Source organism: Balaenoptera physalus (assembly GCF_965194825.1).
Source record: "Balaenoptera physalus genome assembly, chromosome: 3".
NCBI lineage: Eukaryota > Metazoa > Chordata > Mammalia > Artiodactyla > Balaenopteridae > Balaenoptera > Balaenoptera physalus.
In genome coordinates this window covers 95965490-95988682 of record NC_138890.1, presented here as the reverse complement: position 1 = coordinate 95988682, position 23193 = coordinate 95965490, and the positions used below count along the sequence as shown (strand labels likewise).

General features: G+C 37.4%; 1 protein-coding gene across 2 annotated transcripts in view; it reads right to left on the bottom strand.

Annotated features, from left to right (window-relative positions):
* Positions 1 to 201: 201 nt before the first annotated feature.
* The window catches only part of ST8SIA4 (ST8 alpha-N-acetyl-neuraminide alpha-2,8-sialyltransferase 4), a 110920-nt gene continuing 87928 nt past the window's right edge, over positions 202 to 23193 (bottom strand). For both annotated transcript variants that reach the window (XM_082456135.1, XM_082456134.1), the window contains one exon: positions 202 to 12490. In XM_082456135.1, the coding sequence (XP_082312261.1) occupies positions 12208 to 12490 (283 nt within the window). In that variant the 3' untranslated portion in view covers positions 202 to 12207. The remainder of the gene's footprint in view (positions 12491 to 23193) is intronic.

Genomic DNA, 23193 nt, shown 5'->3' with positions numbered 1-23193 from the left:
CATAAATATAGCCCATACCTATCATGCTTAGAGAAAAATCCATTGGCAAATTGATAAAGTATGATTCTACTTTTACTCAGATTAAAACTATGCATAATAAACCATATATGATTTAGTGATATAAACATGCAGTAAAATTATCATGGGAAATCAAGGGGTCTATATTCTATTTTGTTATGAACATATGTTAATATATATGTTAAGGTTTCTATTAACAAATAAGGTTATTTGTTATGAGAAACTAGTTCCTTGGCAACATTTCTAATATCCAGTGCCCTCAGTACACAGTACATCACAAATTCTTCTCGCCAGTAAAATTATTTTCTATTAATTATCACATCTTAGCATATCTAGGTGTCTGACTATACGAGGGTATGATTATTCTCTCTGGTTAACAGATAGTTTGAAAAGCAGACATTTCACAGCAAGTGCAAGAGCCAGGCCAGGCCACGCCAGGCCTTTTGTCTATAGCCTTGGGATCTTTCCTGAATAGGCACAACCCGATTATTGACTGTGAAAGTCCCCCACAATTTATCAAAGAAGGACTGTCTGGAGCTGTGCTCTCCAAGTCAATAGTCATTAGCTCTGTGTTGCTATTGAACACTTTAAAAGTGGTTCAGGAAAATCTATGAGTTCAATATTTTGGGAGGCGTCAACCTATGTGTCCCTGATGTTTTTCCCAACCAGGGCCCTGATTTTGATAAAAACAAGCTTCCTTAGTTGAGAGTTTTACCTTCTTTGCAGCTGGGGTAGTCAGATGATTAAGTTTTGGACCAGGTCCTCAGCTTTCTCTGACTTCAAAAGAAGAAGGCATCTGTGTGATCTCCCAGGGAGTCCCTTTCTTTATCTTTCGTATTACTTTTCAGTTGCCTGTCAATTAGCAATAGCTTTTTATTATGTTTTTCTAGGGTATCAGTTATGGTGCTTAACAATAGCCATTCAATCCCATTGTCCTTAAAAATGAGCATTTCCCCTTTACCTGTTCCTGGAGGTAGTATACCATCTGAATTCACTGGGTGGCCCAGAATTCCATATCAACTACTTGATTTTTATTTATTTATTTTTTGGCCTTGCCACTCGGCATATGGGATCTTAGTTCCCCAACCAGGGATGGAACTCGAGCCCCCTAAAGTGGGAGGGCAGAGTCTTAACCACTGGACCGCCAGGGAAGTCCCATATCAACTACTTCTAATGAACTGTTGTTTATCCCTCAGCTCACATCTATGGCCTCTTAGGGAGTTCCTATGACCAAGTGACAGAGGGGGAAAATTCTGGTCTGGTTCTCAGATGGGTCAGCTTAATAGCTTGATGTGAGCTGAAAATGTGCACCTGCTGTACTTCAGCCAGTCTAGTATGGTCCTACAGGACAGTGGTGAGAGAAAATCCTTCCAGTGAGCAGAGTTGGGAGTAGTATCCTTGGTCATTCATTTTGTTGAATTGGGACCTAGACAGACAAAGATTGGAAAACAGAAAAAAGGAAGTCTGGAGTATTTTATGCAGATGGATTTGGGGAAGGCACAAAGTCTGTGGATTATTGTGCATCTCATATTAACGTCTGACAGAGACATAAAGCCTCTATCACAGAAGAGATGTTCAACTGCTAGGTGGAAAAGATGACCCATCCTGCTGATGTCAGTAAGCTCGTTTCTCAGCCAGCACAATGTTTGTGCAACGGGCCGATGAACAGATTGTCCATGGTGGCTGAGATGGAACTGTGCATGGACCCAACAATGTGGGTTCCCTCTCCCTATGGCTGATTAGCTATTGCCACTGCTTGGATGGATAACCTGTCAATGGCAGCAACTAGTGCAGGCCCTCAAGTTGAACAATTTGGAAGCATGTTGAAATTAGACCCCTTCAACCTTGGAGGAGGCAGCGATTTAATCCCACCAGAATTGACACAATTTTGGATATGAATTTGCTTTCCCACACACAGTACTTCTGCCAACCCTACCATCCAGGCTCTTACAAAATACCTAATTCATTGGGATGGGATCCTGCAGATTTCCTCAGATGAACAAGACAATTTCATGGCAAAAAAAGGTGAGGCAACGGGTGACTTACCATGGAATCTACTTGTCTCATTACACACCTTATCACCACAAAGTGCTAAACTAATGTGATAATGGAACTACCTCTTAACTGTTCAGTAAAATGACAGCTCAGAGCCAGAGCAGGTTTGGTACGCTCTTCTTTAAGATGTGCAATATCCATTAAACTAATGTCCAATATTTGGTGCTGTGTCCCTAATATCTAGAATATCAGTTTCATAACCAACTAATAAAGGTACCATTGGCTCCTCTTCCCATTACCCTTGTCAATCCATTTTGAAAATTGTGTTTCATGTCCTCACAGTTTAGACTCTTTTAGCTTATAAGCCTCGATTTCTACTGTGGGAATGTTTTTTCCAGGGGACACAGTAAAGATCTCAATGAACTGGAAGCTAGAATTACTGCCTTATCAAATTGGGCTGCTCATGCCAATGAACCAATAGGAAGGAAAGAGGTTCTGATGCTGGCAGGGTATTGACACTGATCATGACAAAGAGTTAGAGTGGGTGCTATTTGATGGGGAAGGGGGAGGGCATATCTGGGACCAGGAAGATTCACTGGGTGTGTGTTGGTGCTTCGGAGCCCAGAAATAAATCTGGGTGGATGATTGCAGCAATCAGGGTCTGCCACAGACAAGTCAACTAAGTGCTCAGACTCCTTGAAGATTTGGGTCACACCTTGGGCAAGAAACCCACACTAGCTGTAGTGAGGGAGCTCTGGGAAAGAAAATGATGAATACCAATGATGACGTGGAATGATTTACAGATGATGGGACTATCGCTGCCAGACTAATCCTCACGTATAAATTCTTCTGTAAAGTTTACAGCCAACTAACAATTTGGAGAGTTGGTTATGGATTGGAATGAATGGAGGGCCCAAGACCATGCAAATGGTGCCCTGGAAGGACTATAGTAAGCACCTTGTGTAGTATCTCATTTCTTCTCTGCCTCACCTCTCATTTCAGACACTAATTCAGCAAACAATATTGTGCAGACATGTCAGGTGTGCATTGTCCACCTTGCATGCTCCTTGGGTGCTTTTCTAGCATATGCTTCGGGACACCTGTGGGAGCTAGCTTAGAATTCACATGTGCAACTCAGAAGTTCAGGGAATTTATGACTCATAAAGAAACTCTCAATGGGAGGTAGGATCTGATGGGTAATTGGTTCCTCTTTACATCCCTTGAATCCTGAGATCCTTATCATAAATTTCCTCAGATAGTCCAAGTGGGATTGCACACTCAGTATTCACAGAAGCAGACAATCTGAAAACATATCTTTATATAGGCTTTCTCTCCTTTACTGTTACGCTTTCCCCATGTCTTAGCCCACTCAATATGCTATAACAAAATATAATAGACTAGGTGGCTTATAAACAACAGACATTTATTTCTCACAGTTCTGGAGACTGGGAAGTCCAAGATTAAACCACCAGCAGATTGGTGTGTGGTTTGAGGGTCTGCTTCCTGGTTCAAAAACAGCCATCTTCTTGCTGTGTCCTCACATGATGTAGGAGGTGAGGGAGCTCTCTTGGGTCTCTTTTATTAGGACACTAATCTTATTCATGAGGACTCCACCCCCAGGACCTCATCACCTCCCAGAGGCCCTCCACATACCATGTCATTGGGGATTGGGTTTCAACATAGGAATTTTGGAGGGGCACATATATTCAGTCTATGGTACCCTGGTTGCACAATTCTGCTTCCTGGAAGCATTTGCCCAATAGCCTATTTACATTAAAACCCCTTTGAGTTGTGTTTTAAAAGGAACCTATACTGTGAATATGACATACATATGCACATTTTTCTATGAATAGATTCCTTAATTTTATTATCTCCACATGTCCATACATCTGCCACTTTACAAAGCATTGGAATTGATAAGATCTCTAGAGATGTGGTGATAAAAGAAAAGAAAAATCTTACTGAAACACGTTTTAGGTAAGGACATAAAAAAAGGACCCCACAGAGAAGAGAGAAGGCATGGTTGTTGAATGAGAAGTAGTATTAGAAAGCTCCCATTCCACATCTTGGAAAGTTTGGGCATATGGATTTTCAAATTCTGGAATCATCATAAAATCAAACTTAAAAGTCATAGTAATTTGGAAACATGTATTGAAGTGAGAGAAATAAATCACTTTAAAAAGTCATTACTTGGAAGCAAGCACAAGATGCTTTCTTTTATGTGCATTCCTTCAAGTTGGAAATACAAAGTAAATATTAAGACAGAGACATTTGGAAGTGGAGGGTTTTGTATAGTGGATAATTTCAATAGGTCTGCGGTTACTTGGTCTTGGTAGTAAGTGCTTGGTTTAGGGTGAATTTCAGCTTTATTAAAACTTGTAATTCAACAATGATTCTGGGGAAGTATGGTCAGGAGCGGGGTGGAAATTGTGTAAATTCCATAAGCAGGGATTGTTGAATATTTCAGTTTTTTAGGATAATAGTTTCTCAAACCCTACTCATTAGATTATAAAAACAAAAAAAGAAACAACAACAAAAAAACCCCACTGGGTCTTCTGTGTTAATGGAATATTGTTTGTCTTGATTTTACCACCTGACTACAAATCACCTTCAAAGTAGCCTGTGTTCTCTGCCTGGCCCCTTCTGTACTGACCTAACTCTCTGGGCACTCTAGGAATAGAACACTTGCCACCAAAGGATATGATTATTTATTTTCATGTTTGTCTCTTTCATCTAAAATTTGATAACCATTAGAAAAGGTATTCCTCATGTTTCATAGAATGCCTAATAGGTAGTATTACTTTGCAAATGTTGAATAAATGTAACCATTTTATAAGATAAATTATTTTTAGATTTTACATGCCATCAGGATTTGCACATACATATTAAAAGAGTTGATAAACTCACATAAGAAAACATGCCATCAGTGTCTATAGAATTAATAAAATTACCCCATAAATGAATGCCCAGTATATTGATAAAGAGTAGGACTGTGAACCATGAATACAGATGATTATTCTAACAACTCACAAGGACACTAACAATTACAATGTCCATAGAAAAGCAGAAAGTATTCGTACTTTTCTTTTACTAAGCCTATGTTTTACCTTTGAGAGCTCAGCAAATACAGTCTTAAAATAAAAGCCCGTATTTTAAAGAAGAAAAACCTTGACTTATTAGGAGAGCCTTCAGAAACATTTCTTCATATATGTACATGGTAAGTATTACACATTGGAGCCTGCATCTACCCTGCTATTGTTCTCTACCTGAGAGACAAACGATCTATTTGAACACAATGACCGTCTGCCCAAATCACAGAGATGGACGAACGTAGAATCCAAAGCAGCACAACTCTGGTGGTAGTGATCTTTCCTGGAAAACATCTGCTACCAGCTGAGTGTGTTTACATTTTGGCAGCACTGGCAGATGTGCTCATAGACAGCCCATCTGTGTGGTGATGGAGGCTGGAGCGAAGGAAGCTGGGTTGGACAGACAGCAGAGACACAGCTTACTATAATACACTGAGTTGTTCCAGAAAATGCAAATTAGCACCTCATAGCATGTTTTTTCCTTCCTGTGCTATTAATGTTTTAAAGCTAACTAATTTGTGTATTGCCCAGTATAAGCAATAAAGTTTAGGTTTGGGACTGCTCTTAGGAATGTAGTCATGGTATGATTACTATTTTAGAAAAGGGAGTAATTGTTACTGTAAAAATTAATGTAAAAAGTTTAGAGAATAAATATATGTTTAAAATATTTTCCTATTTGAAAATGTTATTCAAAAAATATTTTGGCCTGTGGGAAAAGAAAACACTGAATAAAGTAAGCATCGACCTTTCTAACTGAAGCTTCTTATCTGTTCTCTTCTTTTGTGTTGTTTGCTGTATTCAGAAGTGTTATCCAAAATCTGTTCTGAAGAACATAATTTCATACTTAATGGAAGTTATATACAAAATTATCCATGACTTTTTAAACAATAGAAATTTCTCTCTTTATCTCAAGATTTCTCTGATCTTTTTCTATGTTAATGTATTTTCTGAATCTCCAAGGAAGAGACATACAGACTTGTCATCCACTGAGCACATTTTTGTGGAGCATGTCCTGGACCAGTGTTCTCTTGTGTTCACTTGAGAAATTCCACTTTGGCGACTGAGTCAGAAATCAGCAATCTGGAAGCAAAAATATTTTAAAAAGAGATATTTATGTTAGCATTAGATTCTTTCACATAATTTGTTGATTGAGATTCCAGAAATTAAGTACCTAAGTGACGGAAAGCTATCTTTTAAGAATGGATTGAATAATACTTATAGTCTTCTATCTGAGATTATTTATCTATTTATTTGTTTTGCTTTCATGAACTCATGCATGATGAAGCCAGTATATAGGGGAAATCATTAAACTGCTCCTTAATTTGGAGATTAGGTTACTTCCATTCTCAGGAAAAGAAGGAAACTAGTAAAAAAATTCAATATAAAATGGATGAACTTAGTCATCTGCAGAATTTCAACCTTAAGATATTTCTGTAAATATCATCTAATGCTAAATTGCTAATGGAGATGAAACACCCAGATTCAATTAAAATGTTTGTATAGAAATCTCATAATTAGACTCTAAAATAACTGCAGTATGATCAATTTTGTGATACATAAAGTCACATTCTAACATAACAGTAATCCAGCTTGCATGAAAAAAATACAGGAAGAGTTTGGAGCAAGAATTATCAGTGTTTATGCAGCACCATCCAGGAGACACTGCCCTGGAAGGCACAGTTCTTCTTGTTATTAGAGATAATCATTTGTTTTTCACTTATTAGACTGCCCCAAAGTCTATATTATATACCCTGCCTATAGACTTACCTCAACTTTTAATCTGTGCTCCATAAATAGTGACTTATTTGCAAACTAAGTTTCCCAGGAAACTTCTTGCCAGTTAAAAAGCATTGGCATCAAAATCTGATCATTAAGAAGGTGGACGCTGAAGTCAGACAGACCACTTGGATTCAAATCCTTGTTTTCTCACTTCTGAGCTTCGTGACCTTCAGCAAATCACATAATCTCACATCTATAAAAATGGGATATTACAGCTCTCATCTCACAGGCTCATGATGAGGTCTGATTTTATCCCAAGAATACATAGGGATTCCCCACTGTATATGGATTTTTGAAAGTAAAAGTTAATTATGCAAATACAAATAAGATTGATATTCATCAACCATTGTTAATGGTTCATTGTTGGTCTCTAGCAAATGTTTCAAAATTACAAAAGGTTAAAAGTGACCTCATGAAAACAAAGTTAATTTCTGGAGAAAATAGTGCAGTCTGAAAACATAGACTAGTCAGTTCTAGAAAGCCACGGAAGATTTTTTTTTTAATTAATTAATTTATTTATTTTCGGCTGCATTGGGTCTTTGTTGCTGTGCGTGGGCTTTCTCTAGTTGAGGCGAGCGGGGGCTACTCTTCGTTGAAGTGCATGGGCTTCTCATTGCCGTGGCTTCTCTTGTTGCGGAGCACGGGCTCTAGAGCACAGGCTCAGTAGTTGTGGCGTGCAGGCTCAGCTGCTCCCGGCATGTGGGATCTTTCCGGACCAGGGCTCGAACCCGTGTCCCCTGCACTGGCAGGCAGATTCTTAACCACTGCGCCACCAGGGAAGTCCCCACGGAAGATTTAAATATGCGGTTTTCAGAATCATCCCCTGGAAGGTGAACTGCAAAGAGCAGCAAGTGAGTGTAACAGCGGTCAACAACACAAGTCACAGGGCAGCCATAAGAACGTGCAGCGTGCAAGGAGCCACTGGCTTCTTCAGCCACGAAGCTGGAGTGACCCACTGACAACAGTCAGTGGGAATACAAATTGGACATAAGTGACTGTAACTTGTGTAACACTCCATTCCCTCAGCCACAAACAGAAGGCACTACACAGAAAACTGTCAAGGATCTCCTGATGTGCATGGGCTTTTGATATTGTTCATATTGCCAGGTATGCACTTTAAATAAATGACTTGCCAAATTGCCAGTGGCTGGGGCTGAGGGGGAGGGAAAACAGAAGCGCTAGCTAAAGCTTGTTAAAGCTTTACACTACCTTATGTTGACATGTAAAGTGGAACAGAGGTGTTAGATATAAGAGATAAGAGAAGAATTGAAAAACAAATGGGGGTTTAATTTATTTTACAGTTTCACAAATGATAAAACAGTAACACCCAATTGCTATACATAAACAAAAGGGAAACAGTGTTGAACAGAATGAACTTGACAGAATAACCCTCATCTTTCAATTCCACAAATGATGTAAGAAATACTCAGTAGCAATTATCCTGTGCAGCAATACTATCTCTGTAAACTCTTTTTTTTTTCCCCTGCTATATACATTTGAAACACTTGTGCTTTTGCCTACACAAAGAAACAGTATTTACTAAAAAGTGCTACTTAAATGGGGAGACACAGAGTCTGGAACCACAATCTGAAAACTGCAATTCGAATACATTGACAGCTTGAAGACTTTTTTTTTAAGTTTTTTTTTTTTTTTAAGATTTGGATACACTTATTGTAACTCTAGGTATGAACAGCGTAGAATTCAGTTATAAATAGATCCCTTTAAAGCAGGTTAGCAACTGAAGTTTCAAAAGAACTTCTTTATTCTAAAGTGGTCTTATCTCCAGAGTGCTTCACAGTGCAGGCCCCGAAGACATTAGCATAACACAAACCTAGCGTGTGTATATTACAGACTAAGTGTGTATACACACAGACACACATATATAACATTGTATATATGCATCACACATGTCTATTTGTACTATGTAGATATATCTATAACACATATATAATAAAATATCTATTTCTAGGTGGGCTTTATTTGGATTTTCTTCCATCAAATAGGAACAATAACCGTCTCTCGCTCAATCTGTCAAACGTTGGTATATTGATGTCTGATGGGGAAACTCTCAAACTTGCAGAGGTAACAACTAACTATACATAACTCTTCCTATACCCCTTCCACAATTATAGATACTCCAACAATAACCACATGAAAACAATTCTTTTATGGACCAAATACCACACTGTGTGCATTATGACTAACTGGCTCAATTAGAAATAAATTACTTTGTTCACCCTTTTCCTGTGTAGTAGCTTAATAACTAGTTGGTATGTACACTACCTATAGCATTATTTAAATAAATTGTTTCTGTAAGCATATATGTAGAAATTCCCATTAGCAACTGATATATATTTCATATGATATACAATACATAAAGACATTTGAATGCCCAGCACCTTCTTTCAGACAGAAAAACTTCCACAGTCATTTCATCAGTCTTGTGGGCTGAATCATTAGATTTGCCCAGAGAAGTCTGTTACTGATTTATTATTTTTATTCCAGCAACTTAATGTTAAGTATAGAACAGGCTGGGTAATAATGATGAAAATGTTTCCATGGCCTCTTCATGTCAACAGCACAGTAACAACCATGTTCTCTAAAGGACAGGAATATTTCACAATCAGCTGCCTGAGCATTGCCAGGTACAGGTGTAAATCGTGAAAAGGAAATAAAATATTAAAGAAGTGAACGTATGATAGTCTCAAAAGGAAAAAAAACCCCAGATATTTCAAGTATGTATTTATAATTTGATTTCATCATTATCCCTTTTGCCCCCTGATCGGTTAAATCTCAATTCTTTTTCTTATTCTTGCTCTTAGCCTTCAGTGATTTCCTTGCCCTATCCCCATAAGAAGGCCACAGTGGATCGTGAAGGGGAAGGGGAGATGGAAAGGTATACAACAGGGAATTAATTGGTCTTGTACAGTTTGTCTTCTTTGAACACTAAATGCCTTTAATTGAATTCATTCTTGAGTATTGAAAGTTCCCTGAGATGAACAAAAGTAGTCTCAGTCGATACTGAAGCCCTTTTTATATGCTGAGCATTTTCAGAACTGGGCAATGTATTTAGAGAACACAAAGCATAGGGTAACAAAGCAATGTGAAGCTAAAAAGGCACTACTCAATGCATCTATGAGATAAACAATGCACAGAACAGTGAATGTCTGGGATGCTTTTGCTGTGGCCTTAAAATTGTTTAAACACATTTGTTGAAAATGCAGTAAAAATGGCAAGGTACCTTGCTGCTGCTTTTTAAGACATACTTTTAATGAGTTCTGACATGTATTTTATCTGCAAGAATTTACTTGTGACTTCAAAATTTTTATTGAATTCAAATTAAAGGCTACTCAAACAACTTGTCTGCAAATAGTCCAAATTAAGTAATTACCTACTTTTGATTCATTGGGTAAATCACTTTTCAACTTTACATTCAAAATATGTATCTAGTACTTTAAAAACTTCCAAGAGGTAAGAGGTTCAATGATAAAAGTACATCATATTCTATCCATTTTTAGCTATGTGTCTTTATGGATTCTATTTTATGGATTCTATCTTGTTTTCTTAGAGACACATAAATTCTCAGGAAATATAATCTTCTGTATCTCAAGGTTTTATCATATTTTTAAAAAGAATACCACATATTATTAATATATTGAGAACTGTAGTACTGTGAATATTCTTTTTCTTGATAACATATATATATATATATTCTTTATGCTATTAATTCTTTTTCAGACCGTCTTCCCTAAGAAACAAAACATACATATTCCTCATGCTATTTCTTCTTTTCTCAGACTGCCTTCCCTAAGAAACAAGAAGTAATCTATGTTGTTTCAGGTCAAGAGGAGAAATGGGAACGCAGTATTTCTGCTTTTTAAAGAAACAATTTACCATCATAATTACCTACCAGCATAGTAATTACCAGAAATTGGCCTATTGGTCAATTCTGTTATGTGTTAAAATGTTTAAAAATCTCTTTATAAATAATTTCATGTGTTTCTCTGAAAACACATTAATGTGATAATGTGAATAAATTTAACTATAGAAAAAATATTGGTCAATTTAATTAATCTGAAATGCAAAATACTGATGTACAGTTTCATTGTTAAACCTCTTAAAATTAATCATCTCCGTGACAAAAACAATACTCTATTAATCATATTATTTCGGCACTAAGAAAATTTAACAATAATCTAGAGAGCATGCCAATCTTTCCATTTGAATAACAAGGGGGATATCAAAGAAAAGTCACATTTTAGCCCTATCAAACATTTATTCTAATGGGCAAAATGCTTCCACAAAATCATTATGAAGTGTAAAAGCTGTGGAACCTTCCTTCAAATAAAAATAAAGTTTGAATTTGGAAAATTTAAAATACCTAGAGACAACTTTCGCTTTAGTAGCATAATAATATATTAATATGTTATTTTCATGAAAGGAAAATGGTTTGTTGTGTAGACACATCAGTATAATCTTTGGTACCAAAAGAACATTTTTTTTCCTGCTAATTTTACCATCTCAAATGACAAGAGTTTATCTTTCCTTTAGAATGGCTCAAAATTACTGAGTGATACAGTTTATCTGGTACCTTCTACACCGTTGGGAAAAAATCTGGAGGTTTAGAGTTGTGCAAAATAAAACTTTTTTTACAAAGTCATTGTGTGATAACACTTTAAAAATATAAGAACTTTAAAAATGATCACTTGAAGGTTATTTATCTCATTAATTTTTATCTCAGAAGGATTTTCGAAGCACCCCAATACCCAAACCAAAAGAGATTCCAGAAGGCAAACAAGAACAGAAACAAAAACATAAAGTTCATGATCAGACTCAGAATCCTGACTGAAGGCATTTACTTGAGTTGTTTAATCTTATGGATTTCACTGCTCAAACTGTTTCCATCTTGATTTCTGCTGACAGGACAGTTCAGTTTCCCCAAGGGCTGAGTTGTGTTCCTGGGTTCCTCTTCTCATGTGCTTGGCGTTGCAGTGGCAGCCCAATAGTGATGAACATTTTTGATTCATTAACTAATGACGAGTGCATTGTTGGATCTTGTAAACACTACTGATTATACATTCAAACTGTGTTCTTAGTGGAAGTGGCACTTACTAGGACCCTTGAAGTCAAAATACTTAATTTTCAGAGCACTTTTGCAGGTATTTCATCAGTTGGTAGTGCATTTCTCATGAACGTCCTTTATCACCTTTCAGATAAGTGGTGGATGCTGAAACCCAGTCTTGTTTTGGATCCTGTTTTCAAATCTTAGGAAGCATCTTCAGAAAAGAAGTGCATATTCAGTCTCTTTGTATGTTTCAGATGTGCTTTATTGCTTTATGCACTTTCCTGTTGTCAGTTTCAGAGCTCCTCTATTATGTAGCACATTTAATGTTTTGAATTCTAATGGCATTCTATGAGGGCTTGCATTGGAAAAGTACCTGTATTTTAAGTCATCATAGTAATGATATTTGACAGCTTTTCCATTCAAATCCTTAGGGAATGGCCAGAATCCATACAGGTGAATTTCATCACAGAATCTTGTGGCTAGGGTATACATGAGCAGACCTGTGCTGGGTCTTTTGATGGGAACTTTGTTTGTCAGCCAGTAACTGGGGAAAAAAACATACACACAAGAGAAGAATTTAGAGAAACGTTCAACATACCCTATAGCAAGTACACTATGTATAATTAAAGTAAATGAAATTTGAAAAGTAACTGTATGAATGACGTTCAAAAGATTGCTGAAGAAATAATATATTTCTTAAGAATTTAGAAAGTTGAATACATTTATTTTATCTTTCTTATCCTTTATTTTCTTGCTTATTTTGTGGTCATATGAATAGCCAAGGGACCCGGAATGTGAGTAAATATTACTGTGGAATCTTGTATTCAAAAAGAACTAGAACAAAACATTTATATAACCTACAGAGTAGAATCTTCTCAGAAAGGGTTAAATATGACTGCAAAAGGCACAGTAATTGGGCAGTGATTAAGTAATTTTCCTAGAAAGAGAGGATTTGAAACTATGCCTATAGGTTTTCAAAATCTTTAATATTTCAATTAAAGATCCAAACAAATAAATGCTTTGCCTGTATTATACTAACTGATTTATTCAACCCCAATTTCTGTCACATTTTACTAAAGCTAATGAAGAATATTGCTTCAACCCACAGAACAACATAACACAAATAAGAGATATTTGTAAATAGTTCACCACTTATGCCATTTAAAATTTTGTTAGATAGGCAAACATATTTCAATGCTGATAAGTATTTTATACTATTCATTAAAAAAGGCAATAAAATACTCCAAAATGTTTGATCCACCACTGTTGCCAAACTTTCTTCACCTGAAAAACATGCACACTCATAAGTTAATCATTACCTCTGGCAGGGAAGGAGGTGGCCAATACTTCTTGGCACATTCATTATCTTATGTGGAATCAGCTAAAAGTTAAGGAAGAACGTGGATTTTCTCTGACATTCAAAGTTGTACAGTTATAAATAAAGTTAATAAATTGTTTGGGTTTTTTATTTTTGTTTTTATTATCTCCTATTCAGGGAAATATATACCTGGTCATCCAAATATGAGGGGAAGATTGTTCAATTCTGGTCGTTGCTGTGCTTAAATACTTGTCTCAGATTTTACATAATATTATTTTCTTTTTCTTTAAAAAAATTAATTTATGAAGCTTTCCAGGCTGGATCAAATACATGTAGACTACTGAATATGAAAAAAACCTAATTTTGTTTTATTTCGTTTGGTTAAAGAAATATTGGTTAAAGAAATATTCAAACCTCACTACAAACATCCAAAAAAGGGAAAATATACTTAACCATTATTATCCCTGTTTTTTTTCCCCTTCTTTTTCACCCTTCCTTTGAACCAGGTTTGACCTTTCACATTTTTAATTTTTCTTCTTGGGTGAAGGCCATGTGCTGAATGTTGTGAGCAATGTGAAATGCATTATGAGCCTTTTGTTATCACAAGTGTTTTTAGAAAGCGTATTCTCAGTAAGGAGGATTCATAAGGAATTGTTAGGGAAGAACATCTAAGAATTTTCTCATAACCCAAAGGTATGAGCAAAAGCCATAGCACGTATATTGTTAACATCTTGAAGAAATCACAGACATAGATTTCATGCAAGAATAGTAAAACCACAGTCTGAAGGCTTTGAAGAAACTTTGATACAGCCTGAAGCTCTCTCAGCTCTGAGAAAGCAGGTGTTCTTAACATGAAATGGTTATTATAGGAAAGTTTTGTGAGCATGATTTGTGTGTGGTTACAAATGCCAGCTGAGGCAGTTGGTTAGTTTAAAAAAGTGCATTTATTTATATACTTTTAAAGTGAGTGAAGCAAATTCATACTTAGTCAAAAAAAAAAGATTATTTCCATCAGGGAATGTCAATTATTGGAAATAGTTTGGTAGTATGAAGGTCATGCTGAATTATCTTATTTCTAAAGTAGGGGAAAAATAGCTAGGAGAATATAACGTAATGCTATATCATTTGTATGGTACTCCAAGGTCACATTATATGTAATTACAAGATCACATTATAAATAAGCTTTGTGATGTCTGGCTTATAACAGTTTGAAAAATTTCAAAGAAAAATAAACTACCCATTTGTCAGGATGTTTTTGGAGAAACAATGCAAAATAAACGGCTCTTATTGATTTCTAAAAAGAAATCAGAGGAAAATAGGCCTTAATAAATGGCATCAATATTTAACAGATAAATTGAAATAAAACCTTAAAGCAGGTCAAGAACTACCGTCATAAGTAGTAACATTCTGTGAAATTAAAAAAACATACGGAGAGAGGAGCTTCAAGATGGTGGAAGAGTAAGACGTGGAGATCACCTTCCTCTCCAGAAATACATCAGAAATACATCTACATGTGGAGCAACTCCTACAGAACACCTACTGAACGCTGGCAGAAGGCCTCAGACTTCCCAAAAGGCAAGAAACTCCCCACATACCTGGGTAGGGCAAAAGAAAAAAGAAAAAACAGAGACAAAAGAATAGGGACAGGACATGCACCAGCGGGAGGGAGCTGTGAAGGAGGAAAGGTTTCCACGCACTAGGAAGCCCCTTCGCGGGCGGAGACTCCGGGTGGCAGAGGGGGGAAGCTTCGGAGCCACGGAGGAGAGCGCAGCCACAGGGGTACGGAGGGCAAAGCAGAGAGATTCCCGCACAGAGGATCGGTGCCGAGTAGCACTAACCAGCCCAAGAGGCTTGTCTGCTCACCTGCCGGGGCGGGTGGGGGCTGGGAGCTGAGGCTCAGGCTTCAGTCGGATCGCAGGGAGAGGACTGGGGTTGGCTGTGTGAACACAGCCTGAAGGGGCTAGTGCGCCACAGCTAGCCGGGAGGGAGTCTGGGAAAAAGTCTGGAATTGCCGAAGAGGCAAGAGACTTTTTCTTGCCTCTTTGTTTCCTGGTGCGCGAGGAGAGGGGATTAAGAGCGCCGCTTAAAGGAGCCCCAGAGACGGGCGCGAGCCGCGGCTATCAGCGCGGACCCCAGAGATGGGTATGAGACGCTAAGGCTGCTGCTGCCGCCACCAAGAAGCCTGTGTGCGAGCACAGGTCACTCTCCACACCGCCCCTCCCGGGAGCCTGTGCAGCCTGCCACTGCCAGGGTCCCGTGATCCAGGGACAACTTCCCCGGGAAAACGCACGGTGTGCCTCAGGCTGGTGCAAAGTCAAGCTGGCCTCTGCCGCCGCAGGCTCGCCCCGCATCCGTACCCCTCCCTCCCCCTGGCCTGAGTGAGCCAGAGCCCCCCAAGCAGCTGCTCCTTTAACCCCGTCCTGTCTGAGCGAAAAACAGAAGCCCTCAGGCGACCAACACGCAGAGGCGGGTCCAAATCCAAAGCTGAAGCCCAGGAGCTGTGCGAACAAAGAAGAGAAAGGGAAATTTCTCCCAGCAGCCTCAGAAGCAGCGGATTAAAGCTCCACAAACAACTTGATGTACCTGCATCTGTGGAATAACTGAATAGACAACGAATCATCCCAAATTCAGGAGGTGGACTTTGGGAGCAAAGAAATATATATATTTTTCCCTTTTTCTCTTTTTGTGAGTATGTGTATGCTTCTGTGTGTGATTTTGTCTTTATAGCTTTACTTTTACCATTTGTCCTAGGGTTCTGTCTGTCCGTTTTTTGGGGGTTTTTTTAACTTTAAAAATTTTTTTCTTAATAATTATTTTTTATTTTAATGACTTTATTTTATTTTATTTTACTGTATTTTATTTTATCTTCTTTCTTTCCTTCTTTGTATTTTTTCTCCCTTTTAATCTGAGCCGTGTGGATGAAAGGCTGTTGGTGCTCCAGCCAGGCATCAGGGCTATGCCTCTGAGGTGGGAGAGCTAAGTTCAGGACACTGGTCCACAAGAGACCTTCCAGCTCCATGTAATATCAAACGGTGAAAATCTCCCAGAGATCTCCATCTCAAGGCCAAGACCCAGCTTCACTCAACGACCAGCAAGCTACAGTGCTGGACACCCTATGCCAAACAACTAGCAAGACAGGAACACAACCACACCCATTAGCAGAGAGGCTGCCTAAAATCATAATAAGGTCACAGACACCCCAAAACACACCACCGGAAGTGGACCTGCCCGCCAGAAAGACAACATCCAGCCTCATCCCCCAGAACACAGGCACTAGCCCTGTCCACCAGGAAGCCTACACAACCCACTGAACCAAACTTAGCCACTTGGGGCAGATACTGAAAACAACAGGAAGTATGAACCTGCAGCCTGTGAAAAGGAGACCCCAAACACAGTAAGTTAAGCCAAATGAGAAGACACAGAAACACACAGCAGATGAAGGAGCAAGGTAAAAACCCACCAGACTTAACAAATGAAGAGGAAATAGGCAGTCTACCTGAAAAAGAATTCAGAATAATGATAGTAAAGATGATCCAAAATCGTGGAAATAGAATGGAGAAAATACAAGAAACGTTTAACAAGACCTAGAGGAACTAAAGAGCAAACAAACAGTGATGAACAACACAATAAATGAAATTAAAAATTCTCTAGAAGGAATCAATAACAGAATAACTGAGGCAGAAGAACAAATAAGTGACCTGGAAGATAAAACAGTGGAAATAATCACTGCAGAGCAGAATAAAGAAAAAAGAATGAAAAGAATTGAGGACAGTCCCAGAGACCACTGGGACAATATTAAATGCGCCAACATTCGAATTATAGGGGTCCCAGAAGAAGAAGAGAAAAAGAAAGGGACTGAGAAAATATGTGAAGTGATTATAGTTGAAAATTTCCCTAATATGGGAAAGGAAATAGTTAATCAAGTCCAGGAAGCACAGAGAGTAACATACAGGATAAATCCGAGGAGAAACACGCCAAGACACATACTAATCAAACTATCAAAAATTAAATGCAAAGAAAAAATATTAAAAGCAGCAAGGGAAAAACAACAAGTAACACACAAGGGAATCCCCATAAGGTTAACAGCTGATCTTTCAGCAGAAACTCTGCAAGCCAGAAGGGAGTGGCAGGACATATTTAAAGTGATGAAGGAGAAAAACCTACAACCAAGATTACTCTACCCAGCAAGGATCTCATTCAGATTTGATGGAGAAATTAAAACCTTTACAGACAAGCAAAAGCTAAGAAAATTCAGCACCACTAAACCAGCTTTACAACAAATGCTAAAGGAACTTCTCTAGGCAGGAAACACAAGAGAAGGAAAAAACCTACAATAACAAACCCAAAACAATTAAGAAAATGGGCATAGGAACATACATATCGATAATTACCTTAAATGTAAATGGATTAAATGTTCCAACCAAAAGATGTAGACTGGTTGAATGGATACAAAAACAAGACCCGTATATATGCTGTCTACAAGAGACCCACTTCAGACCTAGGGACACATACAGACTGAAAGTGAGGGAATGGAAAAAGATATTCCATGCAAATGGAAATCAAAAGAAAGCTGGAGTAGAAATTCTTGTATCAGACAAAATAGACTTTAAAATAAAGACGATTACAGAGAAAAGAAGGACACTACATAATGATCAAGGGATCAATCCGAGAAGAAGATAAAACAATTGCAAATATTTATGCACCCAATATAGGAGCACCTCAATACATAAGGCAAATACTAACAGCCATAAAAGGGGAAATCGACAGTAACACAATCACAGTAGGGGACTTTAACACCCCACTTGCATCAATGGACAGATCATCCAAAATGAAAATAAATAAGGAAACACAAGCTTTAAATGATACATTAGACAAGATGGACTTAATTGATATTTATTGGACATTCCATCCAAAAACAACAGAATACACATTCTTCTCAAGTGCTCATGGAACATTCTCCAGGATAGATCATATCTTGGGGCACAAATCAAGCCTTGGTAAATTTAAGAAAATTGAAATCATAGCAAGTATCTTTTCTGAACACAATGCTATGAGACTAGATATCAATTACAGGAAAAAATCTGTAAAAAATACAAACACATGGAGGCTAAACAATACACTACTTAATAACCAAGAGATCACTGAAGAAATCAAAGAGAAAATCAAAAAATACCTAGAAACAAATGACAATGAAAACATGATGACCCAAAACCTTTGGGATGCAGCAAAAGCAGTTCTAAGAGGGAAGTTTATAGCAATACAATCCTACCTTAAGAAACAAGAAACATCTCAAATCAACAACCTAACCTTATACCTAAAGCAATTAGAGAAAGAAGAACAAAAAAACCCCAAAGTCAGCAGAAGGAAAGAAATCATAAAGATCAGATCAGAAATAAATGAAAAAGAAATGAAGGGAACGATAGCAAAGATCAATAAAAGTAAAAGCTGGTTCTTTGAGAAGATAAACAAAATTGATAAACCATTAGCCAGACTCATCAAGAGAAAAAGAGAGAAGACTCACATCAATATAATTAGAAATGAAAAAGGAGAAGTAACAACTGACACTGCAGAAATACAAAGGATCATGAGAGATTACTACAGGCAACTCTATGCCAATAAAATGGACAACCTGGAAGAAATGGACAAATACTTAGAAATGCACAACCTTCCGAGACTGAACCAGGAAGAAATAGAAAATATGAACAGTCCAATCACAAGTACTGAAATTGAAACTGTGATTAAAAACCTTCCAACAAACAAAAGCACAGGACCAGATGGATTCACAGGGGAATTCTATCAAACATTTAGAGAAGAGCTAACACCTATCATTCTCAAACTCTTCCAAAATATAGCAGAGGGAGGAACACTGCCAAACTCATTCTACGAGGCCACGATCACCCTGATACCAAAACCAGACAAAGATGTCACAAAGGAAGAAAACTACAGGCCAATATCGCTGATGAACATAGATGCAAAAATCCTCAACAAAATACTAGCAAACAGAATTCAACAACACATTAAAAGGATCATACACCATGATTAAGTGGGGTTATCCCAGGAATGCAAGGATTCTTCAATATATGGAAATCAATCAATGTGATACACCATATTAACAAATTGAAGGAGAAAAACCATATGATCATCTCAATAGATGCAGAAAAGCTTTCGACAAAATTCAACACCCATTTGTGATAAAAACCCTCCAGAAAGTAGGCAGAGAGGGAACTTTCCTCAACATAATAAAGGCCATATATGACAAATCCACAGCCAACATCGTCCTCAATGGTGAAAAACTGAAACCATTTCCACTAAGATCCGGAAGAAGACAATGTTGCCCACTCTCACCACTATTATTCAACATAGTTTTGGAAGTTTTAGCCACAGTAATCAGAGAAGAAAAAGAAATAAAAGGAATTCAAATCGGAAAAGAAGAAATAAAGCTGTCACTGTTTGAAGATGACATGATACTATACATACAGAAATCTAAAGATGCTACCAGAAAACTACTAGAGCTAATCAATGAATTTGGTAAAGTAGTAGGATACAAAATTAATGCACAGAAATCTCTAGCATTCCTATACACTAATGATGAAAAATCTGAAAGTGAAATTAAGAAAACACTCCTGTTTACCATTGCAACAAAAAGAATAAAATATCTAGGAATAAACCTACCTAAGGAGACAAAAGACCTGTATGCAGAAAATTATAAGACACTGATGAAAGAAATTAAAGATGATACAAATAGATGGAGAGATATACCATGTTCTTGGATTGGAAGAATCAACATTGTGAAAATGACAATACTACCCAAAGCAATCTACAGATTCAATGCAATCTCTATCAAACTACCACCGGCATTTTTCACAGAACTAGAACAAAAAATTTCACAATTTGTATGGAAACACAAAAGACCCCGAATAGCCAAAGCAATCTTGAGAAAGAAAAATGTAGCTAGAGATATCAGACTCCCTGACTTAAGGCTATACTACAAAGCTACAGTAATCAAGACAGTATGGTACTGGCACAAAAACAAATATAGATCAATGGAACAGGATAGAAAGCCCAGAGATAAACCCACTCACATATGGTCACCTTATCTTTGATAAAGGAGGCAAGAATATATAGTGGAGAAAAGACAGCCTCTTCAATAAGTGGTGCTGGGAAAACTGGACAGGTACATGTAAAAGTATGAAATTAGAACACTCCCTAACACCATACACAAAAATAAACTCAAAATGGATTAAAGACCTAAATGTAAGGCCAGACACTATCAAACTCTTAGAGGAAAACATAGGCAGAACACTCTATGACATAAATAACAGCAAGATCCTTTTTGACCCACCTCCTAGAGCAATGGAAATAAAACCAAAAATAAACAAATGGGACCTAATGAAACTTAAAAGCTTTTGCACAGCAAAGGAAACCATAAACAAGACGAAAAGACAACCCTCAGAATGGGAGAGAATCTTTGCAAATGAAGCAACTGACAAAGGATTAATCTCCAAAATTTACAAGCAGCTCATGCAGCTCGATATCAAAAAAAAAACAACCCAATCCAAAAACGGGCAGAAGACCTAAATAGACATTTCTCCAAAGAAGATATACAGATGGCCAACAAACACATGAAAGGATGCTGAACATCATTAATCACTGGAGAAATGCAAATCAAAACTACAATGAGATATCATCTCACACCGGTCAGAATGGCCATCATCAAAAAATCTACAAACAATAAATGCTGGAGAGGGTGTGGAGAAAAGGGAACTCTCTTGCACTGTTGGTGGGAATGTAAACTGATATAGCCACTATGGAGAACAGTATGGAGGTTCCTTAAAAAACTAAAAATAGAACTACCATACGACCCAGCCATCCCACTACTGGGCATATACCCTGAGAAAACCATAATTCAAAAAGAGTCATGTACCAAAAATGTTCATTGCAGCTGTATTTACAATAGCCAGGACATGGAAGCAACCTAATTATCCATCGCAGATGAATGGATAAAGAAGATGTGGCACATATATACAATGGAATATTACTCAGCCATAAAAAGAAACGAAATTGAGTTATTTGTAGTGAGGTGGATGGACCTAGAGTCTGTCATATAGAGTGAAGTAAGTCAGAAAGAGAAAAACAAATACCGTATGCTAACACATATATATGGAATCTAAGAAAAAAAAAAAGTTCGTGAAGAATGTAGGGGTAAGATGGGAATAAAGACACAGACCTACTAGAGAATGGACTTGAGGATATGGGGAGGGGGAAGGGTAAGCTGTGACAAAGTGAGAGAGTGGCATGGACATATATACACTACCAAACGTAAAATAGATAGCTAGTGGGAAGCAACCGCATAGCACAGGGAGATCAGCTCGGTGCTTTGTTACCACCTAGAGGGGTGTGATAGGGAGGGTGTGAGGGAGGGAGATGCAAGAGGGAAGACATATGGGAACATATGTATATGTATAACTGATTCACTTTGTTATAAAGCAGAAACTAACACACCACTATAAAGCAATTATACTCCAATAAAGATGTTAAAAAAAACCAAAAAAAAATCCAAAACGAAACCAAAAAAAACCCATAAGGAGCTAATCCAAATGCCATCAGTAAGACTTTACTATGTGCTTATATAACTTTAATGTCATGCTTGAAATTGTTTAGGGCAACCTAAACTATCAAGATACAGTATTTTCCTAGGAACACAGTCCATTTTTAAGTATCTGAGAGTGTCCACTTATATACAAGCTGACATTTAAATACTATAAATTTCTTGTGAAGAGTTCATCAAAAATAGACTATTAAATTTTTAACCCTAATTAGGAAAAAAAGATGGAAAACAATGCATTGATAAAATAATGAACTATTCATACTCTAATTCAGTACAAGCTGTTCTAATTTTTATTTCAAGTTCATATCTGTTACAGTTTAAAATTTAGCAATGTTTTCAATTTAGCAAATAATATAGTTTCCATTGTATGTATTTCTTTTTATAGAAATCGATGTTTTAAAATTATAAAATCCATGCAGGCTCCCTGTAGAAGATTTGAAGCAAAGGAAATGAATGAGGAAGAAAACTATTACCTAAAATGCAACCACATAGAGATAATTACTGCCACAATGTGCTGCATCCTTTTGTTTTCCTAGCTGTTTTGGATCTTAATATATATTACAATCATTCATAGACATACATAGAATATTTTTCATCAGCTAGGCTCAGTTTTACTTCAGTTATTATTAATTCCCTCTCTCTCTCCCTTCCTTTCTGCTTTAATACTCTAATAGTCTGTCTTGTTGTATGAAGCAAACTCACCCTGGATTTGCTATATAAGTTTTTGAACATTTCTAACTTTTTATAGATGCGATACTCTCCCTAGGTCTGTCTCACTGCTTCCCAACAAGGTGTCTTATCTACTCTTCCTCCAGCACATCAGTCCCATTTCTTATTTCAAACAAACTCAACTTCGAATGCCTTTACTCACCAAATTGGTGAGGTATAGAAGGCCATATAGATGGTCACAAGATGTGGGTGTGAATCTGTAATATAATGCTCATGAGTCATTGGGAAAACTACTTCACTTCCTTGGAACTTGGTTAATAATATTTAACATACAAGATTGTTATGATAAAGTAAAAGAGACTGTAAGTATGTAAGAACATAGCATAAAGCTTGACACATAGTAACAGTAGTTGAACTTCAACATACCCCACACAACCCATTCTTCAATCCCACTCACACATCCTACTTTTCTCCTGGCACCGTCTATAACTACATATTGGTTGGACAATTGTGGTCATGTCATTTCACCTCAGTGGTCTGCTTCCTTAGGTGAGAAACAGAACCATCTGACTGTATGGCTTTGGGGCTTCCTCCATCTATAAGATTCTATTGCTGTTTCAAATCTTCTCTCCACGAAACTGCACGCTCCCTG